At 39.3% G+C, this 20,740-nt stretch overlaps 1 protein-coding gene across 50 annotated transcripts in view; it reads right to left on the bottom strand.

Moving 5' to 3' along the window:
• neo1a (neogenin 1a) overlaps positions 1 to 20,740 on the bottom strand; it is a 328,844-nt gene that overhangs the window by 194,177 nt on the left and 113,927 nt on the right. For all 50 annotated transcript variants that reach the window (NM_173218.2, NM_001328497.1, XM_087258719.1 and 47 more), the window contains 1 exon segment: positions 12,592 to 12,909. In NM_173218.2, the coding sequence (NP_775325.2) occupies positions 12,592 to 12,909 (318 nt within the window).

Genomic DNA, 20,740 nt, shown 5'->3' with positions numbered 1-20,740 from the left:
CCCCAAACACATCTTGCTTCTTATTGCGCCAAGGGTATGATATGTCTCTAATGCCGAGCTCAGACTGCATGATTTTAGCCCCGATTTTGACTCGCCGACAGGTTTTGAGAAATCGCCCACAAATGCCTGAAATCACAAGCAAATCAGTGCTCATGCACGTGAGTGACAATCACACTGTGTGAACTATCAAAGACGCGATCTGAAAGAATCGCAGATGAGTCGACGATGCCTGTGAGAGATTTGGCGTGCTAAATATGTGGAGCTGTCTGCGATTCAAATCATGCTGTGTGAAATGAGTTTTGACAGAAAATAACATCGCCGATCGCCTACAGCCAATGAGAGAGCAGCATTCACTTGCGTGTGTGCGCCTGCTGGCCAGCGGGAGGCTGGGGGAGAAGTTAAAAGTGCTCATTTTCAGTTTATTTGGACCCAAGATATGGAGGGAAAACTAATAGAGGTTTGTCAGGAGGACCTGTGTCTGTTTGACCTTTCATACAGAAAGTTAAAAAAGAAAGTTGAGGAGAAATTGCTAATTCCCTTCAAACCCAGGTGAGCAGATATGTACATTTTCTACCCCATTAAAGGCTTCTTTCTCGTTATGTAGTTAATAACAAAAGATAAACTAAGCGTTTTTGGCTGTGAGACGTAATTTGGATGAAGTTTTCGGCGATTCTTCCTATTATAAAGTCATGCAATGTGAAAGCACCTGTCGCCGATCCATCTTGCAGTGTAAACAAAGCAGGGACAAAACGCTAGCCCAGATAGTCCTGCAGTGTGAAAACATCTGTGACACGACTACTTTGAAAATCATGCAGTCTGAACTTGCAAAGTGCCATTCGCTCAGTTATGTCATTTAAATGCAAAGGTAACATAATTATAATGGTCTTATGGTGATTATGTTTATAACAGATGTATGACAGGGTTATGTGGTGCTAATAATTTCAAGTTGGCATGACAAAAACAAAGACAGGATGTGATGTATTCAAGATGTCAAAGACAACTCAAGCAATGTCATATATGCATTTAAAATGACATAACTGAGCAAATGACACTTAATGACAAGATGTCCTGATTATAAATGTGTCAGGACAGTCTTATGAACACCCCCATCAAGCAAAGTGTTACCTTTTCAATTATAATGTAACGTTTGTCTCATCAACGGGCGGCACAGTGGCTCATTGGTTAGCACTATTGCCTCACAGCAAGAAGGATGCTTGTTCGAGCTCCGGCTGGGTCAGTTGGCCTTTCTGTGTGGAGTTTGCATGTTCTCACTGTATCGGTGTGGGTTTCATCCGGGTGCTCCGGTTTCCCCCACAGTCCAAAGATATGTGCTATGGGTGAATTGGATAATCTAAATTGGCCGTAGTGTATGTGTGTGAATGACTGTGTATGGATGTTTCCCAGTAATGGGTTGCAGCTGGAAGAGCCTCCGCTGTATAAAACATATGCTGGATAAGTTGGTGGTTCATTCTGCTGTGGTGACCCCTAATAAATAAAGGGACTAAGCCGAAGGAAAATGAATGAATTTTGGAAAGTAACAATGAGGAAAGGCTTTTCTGATAATAAGCAACAACAGAGCTTGTCCAAAGCAGTGCAACCACAATAACTGTACCGGAACCAGCACAAAATGAAACATCTGAAATACGAGTGTTTTCAGTGCAACTCTTATTTGAAATGCATAGCTGTTTGAATATGATTGCTGGGCTACAGCCAGCAGGGCCGGGTGAGCTGGGTGCAGAGGGCTGATGTGTGAAATGAAACCCTGATTGATTGAGAGACCAGCAGACAGCTCGGGGAACGGCATAACTGCACTCCAACAGAGGTCACAGGAAGGCAGGGATGCAGCAGGATGAATAAGGTCTGTGTAGATGGGGGTTAGAAAAGATCCTGGATTAGTGTCACATCCTGACCCCGGATCAGTTTGTATGGCACAAAACACGCCCTGATTATTTAGAGCACCAGAAGTCTGCAAAGTAAGGGCTATTGGAACTACTTTTGATGTGTTCATCTGAAAACGAAGGCTGTTTTTTTCACAGGCAGGGTTCCGATCCAGGTTCAAGACCTGTGCCAATTGTCAAACCATATTTTTTTTCTTGTGCCAAGATTGAAAAGTTCCAAAGACACAACAAATTTGATCAATTGTGCAAAGTAGAACAACCATGTCCTAGTGAAGGACAATCTCTATTCATAAAACAACAAACATTATTAAAGGTTTTGAGGTTTCTCAAGCAATCACACAAGGAAGATCCATCAGATGTTGGAACAGTATAAAAGATGCATAATTCAATGTGTTGGTCCAGGCTTGATTATGCTTGCTAGAGCAGGTACAGAGCAGGAATCATGGATGTCTTGGTGGACCAGCCTGGCCTTGCTGTTCTCAAGCAAAACTGAGCAATTCTACCTCTCATACTGGGGACCAGCAATCAGCATCAAATGCTGGCCTTAAAGCTGCCTTTCCACTGCACATGGCAAAAGTAACAGACCAGAAATCATTAATTTCCAATGGAGAGTAGTGCGGGAGCTGGATGGAGTTCCAATCATCTCGTATGTGAAAAATCCGGATCCGATTTGAGCTTTGGATCCGTTAAAATATTGATCTTCTGCGACTAGACTGTATGCGATCAGTTAACCAGATGTGATTTTATCCTCCTTACACTGGCTGCCTGTTAAGTTTCGTATTGAACTTAAAATATTACTTCTCACCTATAAAGCTCTAAATAATCTAGCTCCTGTTTATCTAACCAACCTTCTGTCTCGCTACAATCCAACTCGCTCTTTAAGATCTCAAAACTCAGGGCTTCTGGTAGTACCTAGAATAGCAAAATAGAGTAAAGGAGGTCGAGCCTTCTCCTTTATGGCTCCTACACTCTGGAATAGCCTTCCTGATAACGTCTGAGGCTCAGACACACTCTCCCAATTCAAAACTAGATTAAAGACCTATCTGTTTAGTAAAGCATACACTCGATGCATCACTTAGCGGGTTCCACACAGGCTTCTGCATCTTGCTTATATACACTATGAACAGCAGCTACGCTAATTATTCTATCTATCCTCTTTTTCCACATGGGGATACTCGTGCCGAGGTCCTCAGATTATGCGGAGTCACTGATTGGATCCAAGACCAGCGATGAGGTGATCCCAAGGTTTCCATATCCGGGACCAGGCCATATCCTGAGCTGCTGCTGCGCTGATGGTCGTGGGGAGTGGAGAACATGAGTCTGATTCCAGCGACGCTCCAGGGACAGACGAGTCTTCGTTGAGGCCATCTTCCAGCCTCCACTGCGATGACTGAAGCTCTGCACAAGACTTTTGGCCAGCGGAGAAATTATAATGGTTGTGCCCAACTGAGACTGGTTCTCTTAAGGTTTTTTTTCTTCACTCTCCTATCAGGTGAAGTCTTTTTTCCCTCTCCGCTGTCCCCACTGGCTTGCATGGTTCAGGATTGGTAGAGCTACGCATCAATAAATTTGCTCTTCAGTGTTTGAACTCTCAGTAATGATTTTAAATCACACTGAACTGAGCTAAACTAAAATGAACTGAACTTAAACACTAAAAACTGAACTACACTCTTCCAGTTACTATGACCATTTATGTGAAGCTACTTTGACACAATCTACATTGTACAAGCGCTATACAAATAAAGCTGAATTGAATTGAATTGAATGTATTCCAGTGTTGTCTAAGCAGGTCTGTATATTTAAAATGTATTTTATAATTGTTGTCTCTACATTCCCTCCAATATTTTTAGCGGTCTATGAGTTTCTAGTATTCATTCATTTAACCATGGTGAACGGACAGAGAACAAATACTCTTGCTTTTGCACTCCTTTATTCTGGACACCGCGAGAATCCACCTTTTCTCCCATGGTGCATGAAAAACCTGAAAATTATGTGCCACAAGGGGAGCGTATTCCGACAGTCATGTCCGAATGTTGGGTGCAGTGGAAAGGCAGCTTAAGCATGAAAACTCCTCATGCTGAGCATCCTTCACTGGTCACTGCATGCAAAACATGCATTATGGTGATACCCAGCAATACTGGACTTTTCAGCGAGCTATGCTTTAAAGCAGAAACATTCAACCCCTCTCAAAGAGTGCTACCATCCTGCAGACTTCAGTTCAACCCTGCTCCAACACACCTGTAATAGGTTAAGTTGCTGTAACACTATACATTAAGCATGTGAAATTAGCTCAGAGGGTGAAGCAAAAATGTATTTTCCAAGAGGTCATGATTTGATTTTCTATTGGTCTCACGCTGTAACCTCACAAATTCTGAGTTTATTAAACTTTAACTTAGGCTGTTACGCAGCAAAATTCAAAATATCTTTGCTCAGGCTTGCAGTTCTAGTCTGACGCATTTGCATGCGTATGAGTGCAAGCCTATGGGATGACCGCAGCTTAACCCTGAACACCTTGATAAGCTGGTTCAGGTGTGTTTGATTAAAGTTGGAGCTGAAATCTTTTTGATGGAAGTTCTCCAGGAGCAGCATTGAAGACCCTTGTTTAGGGGGTTATACACCATCTGAGCAATTGGAATATGAATTGTAGCTTTTTGTAAACGTCCGTGCATTATGCCAGAACTAATAGGAAAAGAGATCCAGGAACATGTCCTACTTGGCAAGATCATTTAAACATCCCTTAATAATAAACCATAATTATCTGCATGTTAGTTCAGACTGGTTTATGATTCTAAGAAAGGGTATAGTACAAGGCTAGCTGGTGGACCAACACAGCCATGCTGTTCTCAAGCAAAACATTTGAACCAAGCAATACGGAAGTACCTGAAACTGCAATTCATCAACTGGTCTTTGGGGGCTGGTTCCAGAAAGTCAAGATGTTTACTAATTGCAATGCTAAATTGGCTAATTTTACAGCTGATAAAACATGTTTACAGCCTGAGAGATGGTTTTGGTGCATATAACTAATATAACTAAACAGTTTATTTACAAAATTTATGCATATATCAATGAAGGAAATCCACAATTTAAATCCTTTACACATGGTCTTGCAATACGAAATGGAGTTGGGTCCAGATTGAATACCCTCACGGTCCTGATCCAGACTGAATTCCGGACTTTAAGCGCCTACTCACACTATGCTACCCGAATCGTGCTCAGGCCCATTTCCCGGATCGCTTAAGAAGTGTGAGTGTTCTGTATCGGGCTCATGCACGATTCACTTGGCCGGCTCTGGCCCGGTTGGAAGAGCTGTGCCAAAGGGCGGTTCACTTGGGTTTTGGCGCGGTATGCTAGCGTGAGTGCAAAATGCGCCTGAGCCCAAAACTGAAGATGAGACTTTTACAGGACTATTCGATATGGATTTATTAATCATTCTAACTGTTCAATGAACGCAAACTGTCATAAATTATTAAAGTCACAAACCCCTCACTGCACAACAGCTGCACCTTCAGCAAACCTCCTAATACCTGCAGCACGAGGACTTTAATGGTTTATGAGCCTCAAAAGTGGCTGATCTGTTCAGCAAAATATTTGACTGCGTGTCACTGCATCCCAAACAACTAAAACAATATAACTAAAGAAATCTCCACTGTGCTGAGCCAGAGCCTTTTCTTACTGGACAGCGCATCATCGATTACAGTAAGCTCGCCCAGGCCCGAATGTAATGTGAGTGCGGGCTGTCGGGGGAGACGAGAGGGGGGACAAGCGTGCTTTGGCCCGGTTCAAGGCAACTGTACATAGTGTTAGTACGCCCTAAGAAGCCCTGCCCTAAACAATATTACATGTCATGGTTTAACAAGAAAATTGGATGTTCACCCATGTAAGACTTTGTATCTTGAATAAACTTTTAAATGTGTATCATAAATAAACTTTCTCTCATTTTCAATACTGGGAACCAACAAACCAGCATCAAGTTACTGGTCCCTAAAAAACACGCTTTATACTAGTGAATGTTTATGCTTAAAGCAGGGATAAAATGTCCCCCGACCACAAAGGCAATTCTATACAGCAACATTTTCTCTCTTTCTTTTAAGAGAGAGGCAGAAACGAGTTCCTCAAGAGAACCAGAGCAGCATGCAAACAAGGTCTTTTATTTCAGGTAGCAACACGCGCGATCCCGTCTTGAAGAGTAGGGTTCTAAGTGTGGAGCATGCTGTGAGGCGGCACGGGCTAGACAATTCCCATTACCCACGTCTTGCTCTCTGCCCTGCCATCTCAAACTGACGCTCCCCGAATACAAATAGCCAAGGCCGAAGCTAATTCCCTTCTGGATGAGTGCGTGCGTGATGGCCGCTCTTTTAGTGCCACAAAGACATAGAAAAGGGCCTTTGTTTTTATGTGTGATTACGCAAAAAAAAAAGAAGAAAAACGTGAAAGAAAACCCAACTGATGGAAGCAGGGACACGTTTTTCTTCCATCAATCAAGTTGATCTGTCGCATTTGCCTGAGTGCCTGTCGTACTGACGTCTCACGTTATAGCACCGGTATTGCTGTTCTCTGCACAATGGCATTGTAATAGCCCACAGCAAAGACGCAACAATTAACCTTTTTATTTCACGCCTGTCAGCCGCAAAGAGAATAAAACGAGGGAGTGCAAGTGAAGAAAGACGACTTTCATTTGGCTCACCTGGAAACCACATAAAACACTACAGACACCGTTTGTGCTCGTCATACAAATAAACACCTCTTTCAGTGTTTTAAAATCTCAAGAAAAGTACTTGCGCATGAATATATAGACGTTTTGAAACTGATTTTATATGAACACACTAAGAACGTGTCTCACTAGACAATCCTTTGCCAGTGCATGCACGTTTGAGTTTGTGGAAGATGATGGTACCGCTGTACGTGATTTATTGATGATCTTCCCCTCTTTGTCACCCAGACAGCAAGGGTCGAGGGCCAGACGGTGTAGCAAACAAACACATACATATAAAATTAATGGCTCAGAGTTTTCCCTTTCATCTTAGAAGACAAAATCTAACCTGCGGTCTTATTTGTTACTTAATTTCCAAACTTTTTTTCAGAAATGTGTAGCATAAAATGGTCAATTCATTATGCTGGAGATACATTTGTTAAATTTTACGTACTGTACATACAATTATTAGTCATGTGACTATGGAAAAATGTAACCATTCAATTTGCCTATTTTTGGAAAGGAACGTTTAACAGTACTAGGCATGGGCTGGTATAAAATTCTGAGGGTATGACAACGTTAGATAAAAATATCATGATTTCATGGTAAAGTGATTACTGCTAAAAAAAAAAGTTATTTTAAAATGTCTGGGTACAAAAACAACAACCTTTTCCCCATTGAATACGATATGTTTTATTTAAAGAAACATTTAAAACATTTTGGCTTTTTTATTTTGAATATGTCAGGCAAAAAAATTTAAATAATACACTGACGGTCTTCATTTGTTTCAAAATTACAGATAACAACTAAATAAGGCATCTTTGAATAGCGTTCTTTTCTTTGGATATAAAGTAAAGCCACTGCACTGTTCGGGTCTACAGCATGCTTGTTGGTGTAAATAACTTGTTTTTCAAACAATTTGTGAATCATGGGCTGACCAGTAGCTTTTGGTGTGGAGGGTGCTTTTGCTGTAAATACTGTTGCCGTAAAAAAACTAATGAAATAGTCATAAAAAACACATAATAAACAAAAAAAAAACAAAAACAAAAAAAAAACGTACAAATACCTTAATAACGGTATAAAAGAAAATGTTTGTGCTTTCAAAACCTTGACTTTTCCAAACTGCGCTAAACCCTGAAACCAGTTATTGCCCCATGTAGAGATCTGCGCGGGACTAAATTTTGAATCCCGCTCCCACCCGCACCCGCCAGGTTTTAGCCCGAACCCGACCACTCCCACTTATATTAAGCATTTGTTGTCCCGCTGCCCGACACGCCCCGTTTTCTACCTGCCGCGCCCGATCCCGCTAACGAGCGGGGTGGAGAACAAAACCGAAAATCATCCAGCTATACATCCAGCCTATAACAAGCTGTCTGTATAAACACACACACACACACAAAGCTCTCTCTCTCTTATTCGCGAGCACGCGCACTAACACACACACATAAGCACCAAGCACACACACAGGCAAAGCTCTCTCTCTCTCTCTCTCTCACACACACACACACACACACACACACACACACACACACACACACACACACACACACACACACACACAGCAACAAACAAGCTAAACACAGCATCGCGCTATTTCATTTAGACACACACATACATACGCGTGGTCGCTCGGGAGTCGGGAGCGATATTGCTGGACAGCCCGCTCCCGTCCCAAATTAAACCCGTTACCGACCGCTTCCGCGATTTATTCGGAAATTTATTCCCGTGCCGCAGAAATCTGGTCGGGTCCAATGCAGACCTCTAGGCTCATGCCTAAACAGTAAACTGGAAAAGCTGCAGGGTTCCATACAACTCATTCAAACTATAACTTTACAGATGTAACTAATTTAAGTGATTGAACATAAAAAAATTAAGTTGTCCCAACAACATCTCAATCATTGTGTTATTTCAGCTGTTTTTAAATAAATAATTTGAAAAAATTTAATAAAATACATTTTTTTGATTGTAAGAAAAATGTGAAGATCATACTGTACGTCATAATTTGGTCTGAAATGAATTTGCTGAAAGGTGTCAGATTTCATATTGAAATTTTGCCTTATTATTTAATTTATTAACATATTTATTTAGCTTTTTAAATATGCTTAAGTTAATAAATTATTTACAACCAAACATAGAGTTAGATATTCAAGTAGGAATCAAAATAAAGCATACACTCACAATACTCTATACTAGGGGTGTAACGGATCACGGTTGATCCGTGATCTGTAAGGAGCACAACCCACAGTTCGGAATGCACGTGACCCTCGGATTAATAACTTTTTTGAAAGAGAAAGATCACCTCCCACGTCATTAAATCATGAGTATGAAAGCATTTTGGTGTCCCTGTAAAATATAATCATTACAGAAAAAGTTGTGGTGGGACTTAAATACTTTCTCAAGTTATTAATTAAAGGTGTTTTCTGTCACTGTTTGTTTAGCCTGAATCAATGCTTTCAATGTAAAGCTGCACTGGTAATCATTAAACGATTGTGATCTCAATTCAAACCCGCATAGCATTCATGATAAATGATAACGATTTGCATGTTTATTAATCCTTCTAAGCATTGCATTCAAATCTGCGTTTGATCAAGAGAGACTCCGTTTTTACACTTTTTCAGTTTGTTACAATCAATTAAATAATGCAGAAGTACTGGGAGAACAGCTTATAGTTCATATACAAACACAACGTTTAGGGTAAAGATTAACATCACTGCTTGATGGAACTTGACGCTGGAAAATGTTGTAGCAATTGCACTGTGTAACCATTAGGTGGCGACAAACAACCATCATAATTATGTCACTGAATAGGTTTTCAAAAAGATCCACCTATAATGAAACATGAAGTTTTATGTGTGAACTGTTGAATCATTAACTGAAAATAAATATGATATATGCTGTACAAGATGTAAGATTTTTATATTTAGCATTAACAGCAACAGTAGCAAAGATCATTTTTCATATTAAATATTTTCCAGTTTTTTCAGCTGGTTCTTTCTTGATTTTTATTAAAATACATTAATTACATTAATTTCTAAGTTATATTTGTTAAAACTAATAGTTTTTGTAGTAATATTTTTGTATGCATGGAAAGCAAAAGTTTAAGCATACATTACTTCATTTTTTATACTTCTTATTTTTTAAGTGAACTCAACTTATTCGGGCTTAGAGTGTACCAATTGCTCACTTTGTAATCTGAGGATCATAAAAATAATATAAATACAGAAATACTTTATAGTAAAGCACTCCAGCCATCAAACGTTTTTTTTTAGGGCCTTAAAAGACGAAAGACTTTTTTAGATGAGCTACGGAAGACTACTATGATCTGTTTCTCCAAGGAGAACTCCCATTGCTGTCAAGTAGAAACATTTGAAATATTAAAGTAGTAGTGATTTTTCCATCTCAATGGGAAAACCCCCAAAAACTGTAGAGGGATTTCTCTTAAAACACTATTTAAAGAGTGTGGAGTGTCAGAAAAGCGCATACGCTTTGCTCCAATCTGTTGCACAGCTTAGAACACTTCAATGTTAAAAGACCAATGAAAATCTCCTGTCAGTTTCTGAGAAATAATGAGCTTGTTCACCCAAAACAGGGCTAAAAAGTCTCTTGCTCGACTTCAAATGAGCATTTGTCTACAGACTTTTCCCGAGCGAAACTCCTTCAGAGAGATTTCAGTGAGGTTACAGTCAACTCCGCGAGACCGTAAAGGGCTTGATGTAACTTAATTGCATTCCTTTTTCCCTCCAACGGCAAATTGAATTGCAGGGTAAGACCCAACTCAAACACCTCATAATCCCTGCTGCTTGCCTCTTGCAAACTAAACAAGGTCACTTTCATTTCAACTCAAAGAGCCCAATATAGCAACCGCCAAACATACAGTACCTGCTCTCACGCTTTACAACAATGGTGCTGCATCAGCAAACGCCATGACTGACTTATTGAACTCCTCCACTGCAGGCGATAACATTGAAGGATAAAGACAGGTCGGACAAACCGAGTCCTCCTGCTGTCATTCTGTCCTTGCACATATACAAACACTGGGCTTGAGTAGGGTTGGGGGTAATGATCAGTCACTTACACAATCACTTAAGTAATTGGTTGCTGTAATTACATGATACTTTTCTGCTTCCAAGTAGGTTAAAGTGATCAAAACAGATCAATAAAATGATAATAGTTATGGGAAGAGGTTTATCAATTATTAAGAGATGTGTATGTGGATGTTTTCATCCCAAACATAACAAAACACTAGTAAATTTGCCCAGAGTGTATTGTTGAGTTCAGGGTCTCTGCAGATATCATAATGTTAAATTTAAGACCTTTTACGACCTTTTTAAGACCATTAAGTATTAAATTTAAGACCTATATCGCAATATCAAAAACACGCGAGAGAAAATGTAAAAGCACAAAATTAGGGGTAAAATAAAGTTATTTAAATTGAACAGTACTAAAGTCAGGTTAAATGCACTAATGACAAACATCTTAATGGAGATTTATACTTTCACCTGGCACCGCATCGCACAACTCACGAAACGGATTAAGGCTTTTATACTTGACACGTTCACCATTGAGATATATTTTTTTAAATGACGGGGGGCGGTCCAAAAAAACAGAAAGTAAAATCAGACGAATAAAAAGATAATCATTATCATTAAAGATGTTTTTGGGGGCCTCTTTTTTGTTGTTTTAACAAACTTATCCCTCAGGTTTTTCCAAAGTTTTACAAAAAAATTTCCTCCTTTCCCATGGCAGTTGCAATTTCTAGCCAATAATTATTGGTCATTCTGGCAAGCAGAAATGTAACTGTGATAGAAAATAGGTAAAAACTTGATTAGGTATTATAGCCTACTGTACTATTCACTTTTCAAATAAATCCCACTATCAATCCCATTTTATCACTAAAATAAAGTGATCTAGTGTCTGCTGTACAGTGTTTTGTAAAGTACAGTAAAGTACTTCAATTAATCTGTTGTGGTAATACTGTAGTTGCTATGGTAACACAACAAGTGTATTAAAAACAAACTACCCAGTGCTTTAGTTTTTTTTTTTTTTTTTTACAATATAGGGTATATTTTTCTACAATTCAACACACTTTACTGTAGTAAAACTACACTGTATTTAATTTTGTCAGTTCACTATTGTTAATACTACACTATGCTGAATCATCTCTGGAGAGCAAATGCACACAAGGAGTCAGACGGAGCGAGAGCAGATCATTCGCACGTGAGCAGCCAGTGTTTCGAGAACTCGCAAGCAGTTTTGTCCATGAACAAAGGAAACCGGCGCGTGAGCTGAGATTCGCTCTCTCGTATTACAGCGCTCCCGACTTATAAAACTGTGCTTGCGACATTTATCAGTGAAATAACGGCATACTCTGCCAGCCGAAATCATGTTGCACGCACTCAAAGTGAACTTCCGCAAACACAGCGATGATGTCACATTCGCCGCACACACTGAGTTTAATATCAGAAAGCTGATTGGCTATTGCAAGTTGACCTTTTTGTAGTTGTAATACCGCAAATTACAATTGGACTAGTGAAATAAAGAACTACAACACCCCAAAAACCTAGCAACAACAACAAAAAGAATTTAAATGGACATTAGATGTAGCGTTACATGGACATCGCAAAAATAGGACCTATGCAACAATATTTAAGACCAAGAACAGCAAATTTAAGACTTTTTAAAGCCATTAATTTCGATTTTTTAATTCAAGAATTTTTAACACTTTTTAAGTCCGCCGGGGACCCTGGAGTTTAAATATTTCAGAACATTTTCCCAAACTATGTGTCAAAATAAGATTTGTCGCCAAAAATACACAGAACACAGAAAAAGTTATGGCCAAATTAAGACTCAAAATCAGCCCAGAGTAGATGAAAACATCCCTAACAGTAGAAATAATAACTTACCCAACACTGATCTTGAATCAATGCTATTGCCCAGGAAGGTTTAATATATGATTACACATATTCTGTAGTTTGTGTGAGTGTAGATATTTGTGTGGCTTACCTGCTACGTTGAGTCTAGCTGTACGGCTAATGATGGTGCCCAGGTTGTCTATAGTAGCCACGCACTGGTAAACCCCCTCATCGGGTTTATTGTGTTTGGAGTGCACCACTGAGCTGATGAGCAGAGAGCCATCGGCCAGGACCTGTCTGCGCTCATCTGAAGCCAGGCTGAGGAAAGAGCCATCTTTTTTCCACTCGATCTTGGCAGGAGACTCGCTGTGGACTGAGCAGTTGAGGAGAACTGGCGCTCCTCGCACCGCTAGTGTATCCGACGGCTCCGTGGAGAACCAGAATGGGCTGAAGTTCCTCACTGCTGATCCTGTGGAGACACAGAAAAAAAGAGCTTAGACTCAGAACTGGATTTGTTCTCATTAGCCGATATGAAATGAGACAATACGAAATTGAAATTAGGTTAGACATTGGATGGAATGCTTTGGGATTTAATAACTGAAGGTATTTGCATCATTGCTTAATAAAATTAAAATTACTCTCAGATGGATGAATGTAGGCCACAGCTTATGCTTAATATATTTCTTTTATTCCTGGCTTTAAAAGCCAAACACATCCATTCAGACGTCAAAACTTTATTACTAGCGTCCAAAAAGGACAGAACGCTTCTGTAAAGAAAGAATAACAATGAGCAAATGTGTTGGAAATCATTTTAATTATTAACTTTAAATTACAAACCGAGCCCTTGGATATTAAGAGGTATTTGAATATCTTACATTGCTCGCGCAATAGGAAATGGGAGTTGGAACTGACAAGTCTAATTCAAAAAGTCAAACTAAGCGCAATTACTTTGCATTTGTCCTCATAAATTATTCAAATCTTGGCCTCAAGAGTCATCAGGACTTTGAGTGGATAAATAACTTGAATCATCTCTACTTCTTAGACAGGAAATGAATAATGAGCTTTTTTTAAATACTGCACCAACTGATGTGCTGAATGCTAAATATAGCTAGAAGCAGTTGGGCAGTCAAGTTTATGGCCAGTCTACAAAAACTAAAGCCAGCACAAAAAAACACAAGTCATCATTCTGCCATTTGAATGCTAGGTTTAATATCTGGGGTCATTGCTAATGAGGATGCCCTACATTCCCTATTGACTTGAAGCTGAAACTGTCCTGCTATCACATACTGTAAAAGTATTAACTGTGTTTGATAAGGAACTTCCTTGGACACTCTTAAGCTGGAATTATACTCGCGCCTGGCCCTGCATCGCGCACCTCCGCTGACTGCGCGCGTACCTCGCGAATAGGCCGAGGCTTTTATACTCGCCGCGTTTGCCGTTGTGATATTTTTAAAAACGACAAGGGGCGGTCAAAAGAAATCCACCGTAAAGTCAGACGGATAAACAGAAGTAGAAAGTTTCCGGAACTACGTCATATCATAATATAGTTCAATATTTTTAAACTATTGATTTTCTATTGTTTTTATATATTACTTTAATGATTATAAGTATTTTTATAGGACATTAAAGAATTTTTTTTTAATCAAATAACTTGCTTTTGTCTATATCTCGGCCAGTTTTACCATTTAAAGTTTATTATAATTTTAATCACAAGAGAACATGAGTTGCTTTACAAATATATTTTTATTATGGCAATAATAGAAGCAAAAAAAGAAAAGCAGGAAAAGAAAACCTTTTTCAGATTTAGCCCCCTCCACAAATAAATAAATCAGTGTTACTGGTGGAAAAACATATTCTGTATTTGTAATTAATGACAACAGAACATGAGTTACTCTACAAATATATGTTTTATTATCCCCCGAAAAAGCACACATACTAAAAAATCTAGATTTGTTTTTAGATTTAGCCCGCTCCACAATTCACACATTACTGTCTGGCTAATTTCTGTTCTCTTCTTATGCTAAAAAGGCAGTGATGGTTCAACATTACAGATCATTATCACCAATAAAGCCCAGAGAACCAGGGCATCAGTATATTGTAAACCGATAAATTTTAAATATTCATTCCCAGTTATCAAAGAAATACTTCTGTGACTTCATTAGTTTTGTAACTATTAAACTGTTTTAAACTCAAATTTAAACAAAATACATCAGTGCAAAACCTATAAATGGTGAAAAAACATATTCTGTGATTGTGTACCTGGTCACTTTTGCCATGGCCCCTTTTGGTTTTAATAAATTTATTCTTCAGGTTTTTCTAAACCTTTTAACAAAAACTTTCTCCTTTCCCACGGCTGTTGCAATTTCTAGCCAAGAATTATTGATCATTAGGTTATCTCTCTGATCACGGGTCATTAGATGTGTGTACAGTCGTACTGTTTCAGACAAAATCTCTTAAAAGTGTATCACATTCCACTCAAATCAGTTGCGGCGCCGAACGCACTGTTCGCTCGAGTCTCAAAAAATGCCTGACGCACCGCCAGCCGAAATCATGCCGCGCGCACATAAAGCGAACCTTCGCAAACTCCGCGATGACGTCACATTCGCCAAATGCACTTAAGTAAACAAGCGGACGCGTCGAGTATAAACAAGGCTTTAGAAGGCTGCAATGTTTTCGAGAATTTTGCAAGATCTTTAACTTTGCCATAAAACCATTTAGTATTATTAATGTAAACGGTGCACGCTTCTATAGCTACAACCAAAAGAATAACTACAATTCACAGCATATCAATCGATTGCTCAAAAAAAGTTTTATAGAGGCTTGACAATAATAGGCAAGTATGATGGAGCACGGTTGGAACTGAAGACTGCAGGAATGTGATCCTCCAGGATTAGGGTGCTGCTACCTCCAATACGGTACCTAGTACAGGGATTCTCAACTCTGGCCTTTAAGATCTACTATTCTGCAGAGTTTAGCCCCAACACCAATTCACCACAGCAGAAAAAGCTAATGAAGTTCTTCTGGATTACTATGATTACGAGAAGATGAGTTTGACCAAGGTGGGAGCTAATAAACTATCTGCAGGAAAGTGGATCTCAATAGTATTTACCCATTATGTGTCAATGTAATTTTGTTTTTATTTAGTTTAACCCAACAAGGTGTTGCATTCGCAGCCTTTCCACAAGGGTATCTTAACATAAACTGCCTTAAGAGCAAACTCTTGTCAAAAGTGGGCATCCCTTACTCTAGGGGTGGGCAAATTTGGCCCCTGGAAAGTCACAAGAGATTTGAGCAACAGAAATAATGTTTGGAATTCCCCCTATATGGTCTCTTACAAAGCATCCACCAGGAAATTATGTGCCAAATTAATTGGCAGTTTATTAGCTGTAATAGACACAGATAAAGATCGGGATAAACCAAAGGAAAGTGAGTGAGCGAGTTTGACTAATATATCGGTTTTAAATCCCTGAGAGTTTGCCTCCAAACACCTGCAACACATTTGCCTGGAAGTTTGTAGCGAGTCTGAAGATCTTGGGTGCATCTCAATCAGCTCCCTTGTTCAGTAGTTAGTGCATAATGCTCAGAGAGCATAATGTGTCAATGCAACTTTATTGTTTCTTTTTAGTTCAACCCAACAAGGTGTTGCATTCTCAGCCTTTCCACAAGAATCTCTAAACATAAACTGTTTTAAGAGCAAATTCTTATCAGAAGTGGGCATCCCTATACCTTCTCCAGGGGTGGGCAAATATGGTCCATGGAAAGTCACAATTTGAAGAGTTTTGAGCAACAAAAATGATGTTTGGAATTCACCCTACATGGTCTCTTATAAGACATCCACCAGGAAATTATGTGTCAAAGTAATTGGCATATTGCTTTGGTAGTCCCAGATAAAGATCAGGATTGGGATAAAGATCAGGATAAACCGGGATAAACAGATACAATCTACATTGTAAAAGCGCTATAGAAATAAAGATGAATTGAATTGAATAAACTGAATAAAAGTAAGTGGGTTTGATTAACAGAGGGGTTTCAAATCCCGGAGAGTTTGTCTCCTAAAACAACTCCTACACATTTGCCTGGAAGTTTGTAGTGAGTCTGAAGATGTTGGGTGTATCTCAATCAGCTCCCTTGTTCAATAGTCAGTGCATAACGCTGAGGGAGCATAATGTGTCAATGCAACTTTTTTTTTTTAGTTCAACCCAACGAGAAGTTGCATTCTCAGCCTTTCCACAAGAGTCTCTTAACATAAAGTGCCTTAGAGGTAAATTCTTGTTAGAAGTGAAATTCAAATTTGGCAACAGAAATGATGTATGCAATTCACCCTACATGGTCTCTTACAAGACATCGACCAGGAAAATATGTGCCAAATTAATCGGCAACTCATTTGTTTTGGTAGTCCCTGATAAAGATAGGAATAAACCAAAGGAAAGCGAACGAGTAAGTGATAGACACTTTCAAGTTTAACACGGTGGTTTCCAATCCCTGAGAGTTTGTCTCCACACAACACATTTGCCTAAAAGTTTGCAGTGAGTCTGAAGACCTTGGGTGTGTCTCAATTAGTTCCCTTGTTCAGTAGTCAGTGCACTGCTCAGGTAGCCAGCTCTATTATGTGCAATCTCAACCGCAAAATTCTTCCAGTGCACTACTATCCTGAGAGTTTAGCTCCAAAACCAATTCACCACACCAGAATAAGCTAATGAAGTTCTTCTGGATTACTGAGATTATAAGCAGATGAGTTTGACCAAGGTGGGTAGTCCCAGATAAAGAAGGAAATAAATCAAAGGAAAGTGAGTAAACGAGTAAGTGATATACTCCTTCATGTTTAACACAGTGGTGTCCAATCCCTGAGGGTTTGTCTCCAAACAACACATTTGCCTGGAAGTTTGCAGTGAATTTGAAGACCTTGGGTGTGTCTCAATCAGTTCCCTTGTTCAGTAGTCAGCGCACTGCTCAGGTAGCCAGCTATATTAAGTGCAGTCTCACCCACAAAATTATTCCAGTGCACTAAAATGTTCACTCCCTTAAAAGTGCCACAATGCACCGTGAAAATCAGGGAGCATCGATGCTCACTATGGTCCCTTAATGAATGTTCTAAAGCACCAATTATGAGTCACGTGAACCAAATCACCAAGCATAATGACAAACAAGAGACATTTTTTCAAAAGAAACTTCTCATAATTATATTTAACCATAAAAGAACAACAACTTTATAAACAAACTTAGACCGGTACCGAACAACCTAGCAAACATTTATAACTGATTAATGGCTGAAATGTTGCTGGTATATGTAACAATCAAATTATTTATCTATAATGTGCTTTAAACAAAACAAAAAAACTATAAATTATTTATAATTAATAAATAAATTATATATTATAAATAATTTATTCAAAAATTTTAATGCTGTTCAATGAGGAAGTTTTTGTACCACACTAACCGAATTTGTGTACATGACCTACTGCTTCACAACCTCGGGAGCTAGGGATCTGATTGAGATGCAACTCTCGACTTGCTGGTTCAGGAGTGTTTAATTATGGATAAAGCTAAACTCTGCAGGACAGCAGCCCACCAGGAACAGGTTTGACAGTAGAGAATTGTTAAAGTTACCCGAGCTATAGACATTTTAGCTGCCTTTCTGAATAATAACTTACAGGCATAAAAATGTGAAAGTATTGTATTGCATCATATTTTGACTTGCTTGCACCTATTCTAAGGTTCATTCAAACAGTGAAGGTTTTATCTCACATGATTTAAAGTATCTTGTAATGGAGTTTGCGGGTGTTGGTCAGATAGGAAGTTTCAGGGTCTGTTGGTAGTAATTGTGGTCAGCCCTCTGTCCACTTAGAGGGGCCTCCTGGAACTAAACACTTATATGCTGACTCACATTTGGACTTATAGAAATGGCAACGAAAGCATTACAGCAGCTGCTTTTGTTGGCTGTACTGTTCTCCGGCTGTATAATTGCACTCTGGCAAATGTTAGGCTGTGCTCGAAAAAGTTTCCTCAAGACAAATGCGAGGTAATAGTGATCCCAGCATAAACACATCTGGATTAGATTAATTTCTGTAAGATAGATGCAAGTTCTGTTCACATTGTTAACACTGTATGGTCCAAAGGTAACTGTCTAAATAGTCCAAAGTTAGCTTTTTACAAAGATTTTCTATACCAAAACTGATTATAATAGACATCATTGTAGTGTACAATGGAGTCTAAAGGTTAGTTTATACTTCAGTGACAAGTGATTGTCGTGCCCCATGGTAGTCGTGCATTTATACTTCTGCACACTGTTTGTGATGCTCTGCAATGACACTTCCAAAACACTAGCTGGCAGTAGAGTTTTATGTTCCTCTGTTTCGAGTTTGCAGGTGTTTTCTCTGAATGCTACCTTAATGTACAAGTAGCTAAAACTGCTCATTCAGAGGTGGAAACTGGCGGACGTGCTACAACTTTAATCATAAGGTAAACACTAAACAAAAGTTTCCAACTAGAGCTGCTTCATGGGACTCGACACTTGCAAGCACTCGCTCCATCGAGCTTGCAGCTATCACACATACTTGTCACAGCTACCAAGCTGACCAATCACAAAGCTTGCGGTATGTGTCGTTGCAAGTATCAGCCACGGCGAGGGCTATTGGACCACATGAAGGTTGCGCCGGGGCATACGCATGTGTTTGAGGCAGAAGTATACAGTAGCCTTAAGTGTCTGAGACCACAAGTTTTACCTAGTACTGTATAATATTTCATTATAAATAAGTGCTGGGCAATAAATCGAAATAAAATTGGAATAGGAATCATGATTTAGAAAGTATCATTTCAAAATTCTTTAAGATTCAATGCAGGTGTAGAATAAGTAGGTGAATTAGAACACAACTTTGCTTCTTTTCTCCATGAATTACACATTTGAACGAATCAATTGAATGAATGATTTCATTGCAAACTCTTCCAAATTTCTGGTGTCTTTTTCAACGGAAGGAAGAATGACTTAAACTGAAGAGTTTAAATTGTCTGTCTTTATTTGGACCATATCTGGAATATCTAACTTTATGTCAAGTGTTTCACATTGGCTTTTCATTACAGTTACCCAGAAATCAATATGTAAAATACAATAGATGATTGTCTAGCACAGGGGTGGCGAACCTGTTTGGCATGATAAGCCAAAAAAAAAACTTTATCACTGCAAAGAGCCACACAACAGATGTGCAAACAACAGTATATCTGTCACAATAACTTATACACCTAATTATATAACGCAATAGTTTTCATGGATTTAAATTAGCCTACCTCATTTTACTTGACTCAGTGGGACACCTGACATTCCTTGGTTTCCACAATCTTTTTCAGGTCTGGCTCGTATTCAGTTGTGGCTACTCATAGTAACTCTTTCACATGTGTGTCAGTAAGAACAGAGCGATGCTTTGATTTCACTAGTTTCAGTGTAAAATCCCATTCAGATAAAAATGTTCTGCCCTCATCTTCGTATTTACGCTTAGCTGTACGCTTTCCTGACTCTGCCATGACGATTGATATTAACTAACTGCACGTCACTCGTGTTGCGCCCCAATCAAACGGGGCTTCAGTGTCAACCCTTGACTGAAGGCGTGTCTGAATGGAAGCGTCAGAAAATAAAATTCAGTCAGCAATAGGCCACTTTCTAGCAGGTGTATTTGCATACAGCGATCTGATTGGCTAACGCGTCCGTAAGCGCTTGAAAAGTTGAGCTACTCCCAGCTTCTGCAGCGAGCAACGTGAAGCCCCGTGTGAATGGGGCATTAGTCAATTGGTTATTATATGTTAAATCGCGCAAGAGGTTGAGCCGCACAAAAGCAGAAAGAGACGCAGAAGCCCCGTGTGAATGGGGCGTTAGTCAATTGGTTAATGTATGTTAAATCGCGCGAGAGGTTGAGCCGCACAAGAGCAGTAAAAGAGCCGCAAGCGGCTCGCGAGCCGCGGGTTCGCCACCCCTGGTCTAGCAGAAGCCATTTTGGTAATGCTGGTTGAAAGTCTCTCCACATCATGATAACAATCACTAAACTAAGTGGTTCAGATGTATTTTTATGTATTTTGTTATTTCTTGAAAGTTGTAAGACCAAGAAAAGTTTGGTCTGAATATTATGATAGGCTGCCCTAATGGCCTTTAAAAATAGGTAATCTCATACCTCTGTGCTCCGTTAGAAAGCATAACATCATTAGAAAGTCACAGTGAATACCAGGTATACAACATACTACCTCTTTTTTTAGGTTTGGGATTGGTTTCGTAATTACCAACTGTACTGTAAAGTTTTATCTCCAGTAAATGTTAT

The sequence above is a fragment of the Danio rerio genome, chromosome 7, assembly GCF_052040795.2.
Source record: "Danio rerio strain M-AB ecotype USA chromosome 7, GRCz13ab, whole genome shotgun sequence".
Taxonomy (NCBI): domain Eukaryota; kingdom Metazoa; phylum Chordata; class Actinopteri; order Cypriniformes; family Danionidae; genus Danio; species Danio rerio.
This window is presented reverse-complemented; position numbering and strand designations above follow the sequence as displayed.